General features: G+C 42.0%; 1 protein-coding gene across 3 annotated transcripts; it reads right to left on the bottom strand.

Moving 5' to 3' along the window:
• Positions 1 to 4125: 4125 nt before the first annotated feature.
• slc22a6l (solute carrier family 22 member 6, like) lies at positions 4126 to 10165 on the bottom strand. Of its 3 annotated transcripts, none has more exons than XM_055935266.1 (11): positions 9595 to 10165; positions 8871 to 9472; positions 8630 to 8733; positions 8205 to 8359; positions 7911 to 8079; positions 7696 to 7819; positions 5882 to 5997; positions 5568 to 5782; positions 5349 to 5457; positions 4919 to 5122; positions 4126 to 4805 (listed from the first exon to the last, which is right to left on the bottom strand). In XM_055935266.1, the coding sequence occupies exons 2-11, from the start codon at positions 9288 to 9290 to the stop codon at positions 4712 to 4714; spliced, it is 1710 nt and encodes a 569-aa protein (XP_055791241.1). In that variant the 5' UTR covers positions 9291 to 9472; positions 9595 to 10165; the 3' UTR covers positions 4126 to 4711. The 3 variants fall into 3 exon arrangements, with proteins under 3 accessions (XP_055791241.1, XP_055791240.1, XP_055791242.1); XM_055935265.1 differs by having other exon boundaries at positions 9637 to 10165; XM_055935267.1 differs by having other exon boundaries at positions 8871 to 9385; positions 9637 to 10165.
• Between the last annotated feature and the right edge of the window lie 1202 nt (positions 10166 to 11367).

The following is an 11367-nucleotide window of genomic DNA, read 5'->3' as shown; positions in this document are numbered from 1 at the left end:
ATCACAAGCAATATTGTCCCTCCTGAGGCAACGGGGGAAGAAGCCTCTTGTGTGCCGTATCCAGCCCTGACATGATTCCTCACCTATATCACCACAGGCTAAATCCATGGCTTGCAGCAGATTTACTCTGGTGTAGGGTTGTCTATCATACACTTTTCATCTCCAAGAGGAGAAAAACTCAATCGGATTCAGGAAAGGTGAGTATGGAGGGAGGTACAAGTTCATAAACTGCCCATTGATGTTAAACCATTCCCTTACCTGAGCAGCTCGGTGGAAACTGACATTGTCCCACACTATCACATAGGTGGGAATGGGATTCTCATTTAGCTCTTGACCCTGCTGCTCTTGAACCTGCTGCTCAAATAAAATATCTCTTAGATTGGCAATAAATCTTAGAAGGTGCTGGGTGTTATATGGCCCGAGTGTAACATGGTGATGTAGAACACGGTGAACATGGTTGCTGATAGCAGGACAGATTGTGACATTGCCAGCTCGTTGACCAGGGACTTCAACAATGGCCCGCTGTCCAATCATGTTTCGGCCTCTCCTTCTCCTCTTTGTTAGATTGACGCCTGCTTCATCGACAAAGATGAACTCATGGGGTCTGTCCAAGGATTCCAAGTCAAATATTGTCTGTGTAGAAATACAATATACTGTATGTAGGATTTTGTAAGTCGTACAGAGACAGTGCTATACTGTAGAGTACAATCAGGCTTCTGATTCACATACATTGTATGTGCTGAAGGGTAATGTCATTCACATACAGTAGTATGTGTTAGTACTTTAGACAATCTGGATTACAGTAAATGTTTCTGAATGTACACTCCCTTGCACATACTGAGCTCGCAGTTCTTTCACCCTTGGTGAGTTGCGCTCAAAAGGTACTCTGTATACTTGTTTCATTCACGTCCTGTTTACGATGGAGGACACGGTCAATTGTGGAAATGCTCACTGTCGATTCCCTGGAAGTGTGTGTTGCGTTTTATCACTCGTTCCTGGATTTCTCTGAGTCGTATTGCATTATCTTGAAGGACCATGCCAACTATAACGGCCTCTTGCTCCCGAGTGAATATAGATGTCCTTCCACCTGCATGTGGCAGCTTTGCAATTCTACAGAAAGTAGTTGTGCAGTTACAAAACATATTCATGCAGTACAATACATAGTGATTAACTTTACAAATGTCTATTGAAACAGCTGCATATAGTGTAGTACAGTAAATTTGCAATTACAAAAATACAGTAGTATACTGTACATGTTCTCTTCTCTGAATGTCCTTACTATGGTGGACACAGAAAATCATCTCAAAATGGGTTGCACTCTAAGTCCTGTTTCCCTCATTGTCAGTCCATGGACAAGAACATGGTCTATAACTGTTGCTGGAATTTCATCAGATATTTCCACTCTTTGTCTTCCTCTTCCTCTTTGTCCTCCTCTTCCTCTTTCTTGCCCTCCTCCTCCTCGTCGCCCACCTCGCATGCTCACTCGTCCTCGTCCTCTCACATTGTTTCTTCTATCCATTCTCAGACTTTCTCCTTCCCACCTTCAACAACCTGTTTGCTCTCTTAACTGGCTTAAATTGGTTGTGTCGCATCATTTGAAACAGGTTAAATCAATTTTGAGTGGTTGTGTTCAATCAATGACATGTGTTCTCTATTTGTATTTGATTGTTGCCACTTGTGTTTACCAGTATGGATGACATGTGCATTAGAGTGCAGAATGTGTTTTGAGAATGAGAATGTGTTTAGAGTTTTGCTGAAAAGTCTAAGTGAGATCTGCAAATTGTGTTTTACCATGTGAAATGGTTTAAGGTATTGACAACAGACTGCATAATTAGCTAAATGAGTCCAGGCAACTGAGAACTTTGGTCAGCCAATGGGTTTTAGTGTTTTAGCAATTGAGAGAAATGGTCATTTCAATTGCAGCGTGTTCTTGTAATAGCAGCTATTGGCCAACAGGTGGTGCTGTTGATCATTTTGTAATGAAATCATAATTTACATCACCATTAGACGCACTTTGGAAGCAAGGGGCTTCAATAAATTTGAAGCCTATAGAAAGAAAAAAAGTGGATACTAGAATGAAATACACCCATTTGAAGATCAGTGCTGAAGTACATTCTTACTAGAATGGGTACTGCTCTTTTTAGCTAACATTCCACTAGGTAATTTGCAGGAGTAGCAAAGGGTGGAATGTTAGCTAAAAAGACCAGTACCCAGACTACTTTCTTACCACATCATAAGGTAACCCAAAAATAACATTCTTTACAGGAATGTGAAATGATTTATAGTAACTTCAAAAGTACACTTAGTAAATCAAATAGACAGTTTATAGCTTATTTTTCTCCAGGCTATTTAGTGAGTGGTGTTGGCATCAGTGAGAGGCACTTGACAAACAGGCACATTTGAGACTAGAATATTTAAAGTTGAATTATGTTTTATTATTGTAACATACTGCTTGTTCAATTAAAATTCACAATTATTGAAATGTTGTGCAGCCATTCTATTTGCAGACGGTTCCTCAAAGGGCTGAAGAGTAAACTAGGAGTGAGGAGAGTAAATTGGAGATGGAGAGGTAGTACATGGAGGTTGGGGATTTGTTCCACAGATTTCTTGAAGTAATGATGGTCCCAGGAGGGTCTTGAATAAGTAGAGAATGTACAGAACATCCATTAACATGAGTTCATGTTAGGTTAATCTTTCTTCTTGTAGTCCTCAATGTTGGCGAGAATCCAACCGGAAGGTCCAAAAGTTTGCAAATTATTATCATAAAACGAAAGAAAGTTTTACATTGATAGGAAAGTTGCTAAATTAGATGTATTTTTAAAAGGAAGAAACAAAACAGGAATAGGTCCGACATCCCGCGATCTGGGGCCGCGAGTGGCGCAGCTGTCTAAGGCACTGCTTTCAGTGCTGGATGCGTCACTACAGACCCTGGTTCGATTCCATGCTGTATCACAACCGGTCGTGATTGGGAGTAACATAGGGCGGTGCACAATTGGTCCAGTGTCCTCCGGGTTAGGCCGTAATTGTAAATAAGAATTTGTTATTAACTGACTTGCCTAGTTAAATAAAGGTTAAATAAAAAATGTGTCAGCTAGTTAACGTTAGTTTGCCATAGTAGCTATGCATCCCTGCCCAGCCTGTCATGAACTGACCTACAGTTAACTGTCTAATGTGACCTTCCAGTTCAACTCTAAAATGTTCAATTGATGTTTAGCTAAAATAAAATATATGCAACACTGTGTCATCGCTACCACAGCGGAATTAGCTGGCTAGCTATGACACTAACCAAAGTCATAGCTAAACAACTTAAGCTAACTTTAACTAGCAGGCCCAACATGGCTTATGCCTCAACAGCTACGAGCTTCTTGCCTGTTTCACGACCACAGGTAAAGTTAACTACTTACGGAAGGGCCGAGAGGGTCTTTAGCCGGTCTGGTGAAGACACTGGCCCTCTGGGTGATCGTGGGTCCCCGCAGTGCCAGAGCAGTGCAGGTTGAAATAGTTCTGAGGAGCCCAGACATAACTGTGGAGTAGAGCAATGTTCTGTAATGGTCGGGAAGTGGGTTGCGGTGGTGATCGGTTGTTACTAGTTACCAGAGCGGCAAAGTCACAATTATTGCTAAACCCGCCCTATTTCTACAATTTACCTTCTTAAAATCAAGGGTTTTGAGTAGGTGTGTCCAAACTGTTGACTGGTGCTGTACATACTAGGATACTCCCCTTTTTATTGCCAGTGAGAACACTCTTTTGAGACCAACTTGTTTTTGCCAAACTTTAAAAAATGGCATTCTCACCGTGATTAAATTCTATACCCTTTGCTTAAAGTCTGAACCATAGGGCCGTTTTTTAGGGAGTTTTTCTAATCTGTATTTTTTTATTGGACCAAAATAAGCCTACTCGAGTCCTGGACTTAAAAAGCATGTTCAATGTAGGATAGGGGTGTTGTAGCCCCACATACGCAACTTTGCACTTTCTGGGCATCATGTCCTAAAAAAAAGTTATGTATGGGTATCTATCTGATCTACTTCTGATCTTTTAAACACTGACCATGTGTAGCATCTGTTATTTAGGTGATATGATTGCATTTTCCCCTCCCCGTTTTCTAGGAAAATACGGAGACAGGACGACATCTGACATTTTATTTTCTACCTGATATACTGTAGGCCTAAGCTACACAAACCGATTCCAGCTACAAATACCATGCCCAGTCAAGATGACCAGTTTCATGGACTGTAACGGAAATTGTGCCACAGTCACAAACAATATAGCCACATGGCTAAGACCATTCATACTGATCATACTGATAGAAGGTGAGGATAAGGTTGTCATTATTTTAATGAATGCATACTAGTATAGAACATAAAAATATAGGCCTGGCCCATAGAAAAATGCAAATAAAGTTGTAGTTAGAATACACAATATACTGTAGCATATATATATTTACTCACAATCTACTATTAACTCATGTTTTACTGTTGAAATATTAAATGTTAAACAGACCACAGCGGACCACAGCAGATCATTTCATTATTCTACATTGCTCATAGTTCATCAGTCTTCCAAACAAATCATGGTAATTTCCTCCTACACCAGTGGACCAGTTACAATATTGATTGCTTCATTACAGTCTTTGTGAAAAAAAACTGTAGAGCAAGCAACTGCAGTATCTATTTAGACTATACAGGCAAGGTCAGTAACATTTGATGAGTCTTCAGGCAGTTTCCTTGAACAGGGTTTTATTGGTATCTTTCATGTCCAGCTCCTCCTTCTTGGGCGAGGCATTGGGGATTGTTTTCTTGCAACTTCTGAAAGAAAGAAAATAAAGGAAGCTAGTTTGCAGTTGGGAGTCGTTCTCACTTTGCTACTCCTGGTACAGTGTTCAATATTCTATTGCTATTGAGACTGTGTCTCGACTTACCTCTCATCCACATCCTGGATAGTGTCGGGTAGCGGTGCACCAAGTGTTTCTGGCAGATAGATGGCGACCACCCCACTTAAGATGGGGGCTACCCCATAGATGAAGCCAGGCAGCCACGGGACAGCCTCCCCAAGGAGCAGCACCATGGGGGCCACCATCGCTCCTACACGAGCCATCATGGACACCCAGCCCATGCCATTCTGCCTGCGGCACAGAAGAGAATCCCCAACTATTAAATTTCATCAGACACCTGAACAGAATACATTTTTCCCCATTTGCATTCATCTTCATCACATATAGTGCCTAATGCTAATAAACAGGTAAAAAGATTACGTATAAAAACACATACATTTTACAGTCAGTATTGGAATACTATAGTCAACTGAAACCTCCTGTGGGTGATGGGTGTCATTGGTAGAGTTGGAATTACCGGATGACGGTGGGGTACAGCTCTCCAGAGTAGAGGTAGCAGCAGTTGAATGACGCGGCCAGGCACCCCTTACCCAGCACGGCTAGAGTGGTGCGCACTGTCTGTTTTTCTGAACGGAAGCGATAACAACAACAGACAACAATGAAATCACACCAGTGCTGTTAGCCATGACATCCAAAAAGAGCACAATGACACACGACACAGACAAAACCACCTCACCGTATGGCACCAATATGTTGATCAAAATGGTGACTCCAGACAATATGAGTGCAGCGCACTGTGAGGGCCGGCGCCCAAATATACTCATGGACACTGTAACCACTACTTTGGCAGGGATGTCCACCGCTCCGAATATCACTTGAATCAAGTAGATGTCCACGCCAAACTTCTGCAGATCCATAGATAGACCATAGTAGGCGAAGCTGGTGGAGAACCTTAAAGAATGTCAAAGTGGGTGTCATGATCATTTCATTTAGAAGGGATTTTTGGGCAGCACTTTGTCATAGTGAAAGACAGAAGTAGAGGAGACATACCAGACAGCACTGAGACAGATGGTGATGTTCCTCATGGTGGGCGTGCGGAGCAGGTCCACTACAGAGTAGGAGCCCTGTGAGCAGGACATCTCCTTCTTCATGGAATCCTGCAGCATCTGGACGCACAGAGACAGTACTGAGTACTTTCACATACAGTTGAAGTCAAAAATGTACATGCACCTTAGCCAAATACATTTGAACTCAGTTTAGCACAATTCCTGACATTTAATCTGAGTAAAAATTCCCTGTCTTAGGTCAGTTAGGATCACCACTTTATTTTAAGAATGTGAAATGTCAGAATAATAGTAGAGAGAATGATTTATTTCAAAATGTATTTATTTCATCACATTCCCAGTTGGTCAGAAGTTTACATACACTCAATTAGTATTTGGTAGCATTGCCTTTAAATTGTTTAACTTGGGTCAAACGTTTCAGGTAGCCTTCCACAAGCTTCCCACAATAAGTTGGGTGAATTTTAGCCCATTCCTCCTGACAGAGCTGGTGTAACTGAGTCAGGTTTGTAAGGCCTCCTTACTCGCACACGCTTTTTCAGTTCTAACCACACATTTTCTATAGGATTGAGGTCAGGGCTTTGTGATGGCCACTCCAATACCTTGACTTTGTTGTCCTTAAGCCATTTTGCCACAACTTCGGAAGTATGCTTGGGTTCATTGTCCATTTGGAAGACCCATTTGTGACAAAGCTTTAACTTCCTGACTGATGTCTTGAGATGTTGCTTCAATATATTCACATAATTTTCCATCTTCATGATGCCATCTATTTTGTGAAGTGCACCTGTCCCTCCTGCAGCAAAGCACCCCCACAACATGATGCTGCCACCCCCGTGCTTCACGGTTGGAATGGTGTTCTTTGGCTTGCAAGCCTCCCCCTTTTTTCTCCAAACATAGTGATGGTCTTTATGGCCAAACAGTTCTATTTTTGTTTCATCAGACCAGAGAACATTTCTCCAAAAAGTACGATCGTTGTCCCCATGTGCAATTGCAAACTGTAGTCTGGCTTTTTTATGGCTGTTTTGGAGCAGCGGCCTGTCAGGTTATGTCGATATAGGACTCATTTTACTGTAGATATAGACACTTTTGTACCTGTTTCCTCCAGCATCTTCACAAGGTCCTTTGCTGTTGTTCTGGGATTGATTTGTACTTTTCGCACCAAAATACGTTCATCTCTAGGAGACAGAACGCGTCTCCTTCCTGAGCGGTATGACGGCTGCGTGGTCCCATGGTGTTTATACTTGCGTACTATTGTTTGTACAGATGAACGTGGTACCTTCAGGCATTTAGAAATTGCTCCCAAGGACGAACTAGACTTGTGGAGGTCTACAATCTTTTTTCTGAGGTCTTGGCTGATTTCTTTAGATTTTCCCATGATGTCAAGCAAAGAGGCACTGAGTTTGAAGGTAGGCCTTGAAATACATCCACAGGTACACCTCTAAATTTACTCAAATTATGTCAATTGATGTCAATTAGAAGCTTCTAAAGCCATAACATAATTTTCTGGAATTTTTCCAAGCTGTTTCAAGGCACAGTCAACTTAGTGCATGTAAACTTCTGACCCACTGGAATTGTGATACAGTGAATTATAAGTGAAATAATCTGTCTGTAAACAATTGTTGGAAAAATTACTTGTGTCATGCACAAAGTAGATGTCCTAACCGACTTGCCAAAACTATAGTTTATTTATAAGAATTTTGTGGAGTGGTTGAAAACGAGTTTTAATGACTCCAACCTAAGTGTATGTAAACTTTTAACTGTAAGTGCAGGTACACACACACACATTAACACACAGTTCCTTACTTCAAGATTGATTCTGTCACCCTCTTCACGGCGTCCATTGATTCGGGCTACTGTTTTGAGATTTTTGACCGCTTGCTCAGACTTTCTGGTCAGGACGAGCCATCTTGCAGACTCCAGGAACCACCTGCACAAGTCAGATGTGGTAAACAACATGTTATAATCAAATAGTCTTGCTATTTAAAGTGTCATGGCTGCTCCAATCCTTTGGGTCTCACCATGAGTAGAGGAAGGTGATGTAGAAAGGTACGGAGACAGCCAGCATTAGCCAGCGCCAGTCCCGAATGTAGTAGGCCACTACTGCCAGGATCAGCTGACCCATTGTGTAACAGTAGCCTGTCCCTGTACCCACCACTGTCCTCACTCTTGTGGGAATCCACTCCACAACTAGAGGAGAGAGAAACAGAGAGACGGAAAGAGTAATTACATGGTGGGTGGGCCTCTCTCTTCTTGAACATTTCCCACCTTAGCCTGCAGTACCCACTGCCTACCCAGCCCTTCCTGTAACGTACTGAGAGAGAAGGAGTTGAGCCCCAGGCCAGAAAGGGCCATGCCAGTGATGAAGCGGAAGAGGCAGAAGGCGGAGAATGAGGTGGAGAAGGCAGCACACGTCCCTCCCACTGCCATCAACAGGTTGGAGATTAGCAGCAGGAAACGCCGTCCAAATCTGAGACAGAACGGAGAGAGAGAGAGTGGGTACAGAGGCCATTAATCCCTGAAGAGTACAATACCATGTGTAGTATCTGAATAACTGCTGCAGCTGCATACTTCCAGTATTTTCGAGGCCTGTCTTTGCAGAAGAGGTATGGCCTTGTCTGAGATAAGCCAACAAAAATATCAAAGAGAGAAGCCAGGCCTTAGAATCGAAACAGAAAAACAGAAATTGTCTGACAATATAGATCTGATGATCTATTCAATAAGAAAAGCAAAGTGGTACCTGTCCGACAGTCCCCCAAAGATTACAGCTCCCACAAGCACCCCTCCCATATAAATGGTTTGTCCCATCTGCTTCAACGAGCGAAGATCGCAGACCAAGTCCCACTGACAAGAGAAGAAGAGAAAATACATATAACTGACACTTTGAAACACATCCACAATTAATTTTGTCGTTGTTCTCTTTCAAATTTTTATTTGGATGCATATAAAACTACTACGTAAACCTTATCCATGATTGTTACCTCAGAGATAATTGTGGAGCTCATCTCTGTCATGCTGTACTCCCATCCATCTTTACAGCCCTGCAGCTCTGCATCTAGAAGGTCATCAGTATCATTACTACTGTCTCGCTCCACCTTTGGACTGTAGGTCCCATTCTCTGACAGGAGTTGCCACTGGGGCGCAGCATACCGCAGGCATCTCTCCGGCCTGCTGTTCTTAATGTCCTGGGGCACGGTGAGCAGCAGAACCTGCTCCGGGCTCAGACTAGACAGGGACAGGTTCCTGTGGACACTGCAGTGGTGGGGGGGTACTAAGGCCACAAAGTTCTGCAACAGATTATGACTGGCCATCATAAGGATGGGCATACAGAGCAAGGTGACATGCAGGACCTGAAAGCGGCCTGTGCTGCCCACCTGTTCTAGAAGGTCTCCAAAGGCCATGGCTGTGAGACACAACTAGAAGTGGGTTTGCTTGAGAAGAGAAGTTGCTGAAGCAAGGAATGTGATTCTCCTCTTCAACTTCTTTTGTAACACGTCTAAAAATGCCAGCGAGTAAAAACACTCAAGTTAAACAAACAAGTTTAAAAAATGTTTTACTCCACTTGATGAGACTTGTAGCCTACCTGTGAAAGGAGTACAGAAGCACATTAATGGGAAGAAGTTTAGCAGTACTTGCAATCATTTTCATTGTGATGTGATGTTTACTCTTATTCTTTTATAATCAGATTATGTGCAAAAATAATACCTCAGACAAGAATATCCAGTGGAAGCAGAGATGTAAACATACCTGTTCGTTCCCATTATAGAACATCTGGACAAAGTGCATCTAAAAGGTTTGACTTCAAAATAAATCAAATACTTCACTTGAGACACAAAAGCTGTTATATAGATTCCGTTATGCACCAGCCTTGCCTTTGTTGAAGAAAAGTCCAGATTTTAGCAAGCATCCTACTGTGAACAAACACAGCCTTCACAGCAAGAGTTTTTTTCAGAGAGAGACCAAGATTCCATGGAGTCCATTCAGACCATTCACTTCAATATGTTACATTATATTTAAAAAGTTCCCTTTAACAACAGCCAAAAGAAACAGTGCTTTTGCTACGCATTGTTAGTTAATCTGCTCTGGAATTTCTATGGCTTTTCTGAGGAAATAGACTCTTTCTGGATTATAACCTGCTCAGTTAAACCGCTCGAGGTCTTAACTACTCTTTCCATGGACCACTGAGGGAGAAGGAGAGTCCTTGCTGTGTGGCATTAATCCCTTGTCCACTGGAGAGTCAACACCATCATACTGAACACACAGGCACACACTTAGAGTTCTTTTGTATATACAGATGTCCCAACGTCTTGATTGGTTATATTTTAGTGTGAGTGAAGGGGTTAGCGTGTGTGTGTGTGTGTGTGTGTGTGTGTGTGTGTGTGTGTGTGTGTGTGTGTGTGTGTGTGTGTGTGTGTGTGTGTGTGTGTGTGTGTGTGTGTGTGTGTGTGTGTGTGTGTGTGTGTGTGTGTGTGTGTGTGTGTGTGTGTGTGTGTGTGTGTTAGTTAGTTAGTTGGGGATTGTGGGAGGGGATTAAGATTGGCAAATAACTGACTTTTTGGAACAATTATTGCTGGTATGCTGCATGGTGACAGTCGGTCAAAGAGATCATATTTTGTAATATTTCTGAGACAAGAAAGATTAGATATTAGACAAGCGCAAAGACAAGGACAGTAACTGTTGCATAAAATAACTCACTCCACAGTTACAACAGCAGCAAAGTCCAACCACAAAGAGAGTTCCTAAAACAATTTTCAAATCGTTTTTTTCTGAACAGAACCACAATATTTTTGTTACGTTTTACTGTTCCTACCAGCAAAATAAAGTTCTGAACCAGTTCAAACTCCCAAAAAGTACAGGTTTGTATTGTTCCTTCCTGTTCCTTTTCAACCTGTTTTTCCATTAAATGACTTCAACAATCAGTGTGGATAGAGCAGCTTGCTTGGGAGCAGGCAAGCTAGGTGTTTACATGTGATGGACAGACAAGTGTTGGGCAAATTTTGACAGTAAGGTACTTAATTGTTACCCAGAAATGATTTGATATTGAGATAAAAAACAGTCGCATTGGACCGTTACACCATCAATATGGGCTGAAGTCACCCACACAGCTGATCTCAATGGCAAAGGTGCATAAAGATGCATAAAGATGGAGGAATTAAGGTATTACTTTTTCGTTTGAGCACAATCCACAGACTTTTTAAACTACGGCGCGCAACATGGTTCAGTGTCCCTATAAATCAACACAATCTACTTTTTTGTTTTTTCAAACTGTCACTGTCTTAGAATTGGGATCATGTATACTCTGCTAATGCCATTACATAAAAAGAGTAACAGAGAGCAATGTACAATACGCCGAACTTTGCAAATGAGGCATTTGTGGTAAGTACATGGGGGGGCGCAAATTTTTTCAAGACTATTTGACCCTCTAGTAGTTATCATGAGAAGTGGAATCCTGCGATTTTAGCAGACTAAGGGCGATTT

Source organism: Salvelinus fontinalis, chromosome 10, assembly GCF_029448725.1.
Source record: "Salvelinus fontinalis isolate EN_2023a chromosome 10, ASM2944872v1, whole genome shotgun sequence".
NCBI lineage: Eukaryota > Metazoa > Chordata > Actinopteri > Salmoniformes > Salmonidae > Salvelinus > Salvelinus fontinalis.
This window is presented reverse-complemented; position numbering and strand designations above follow the sequence as displayed.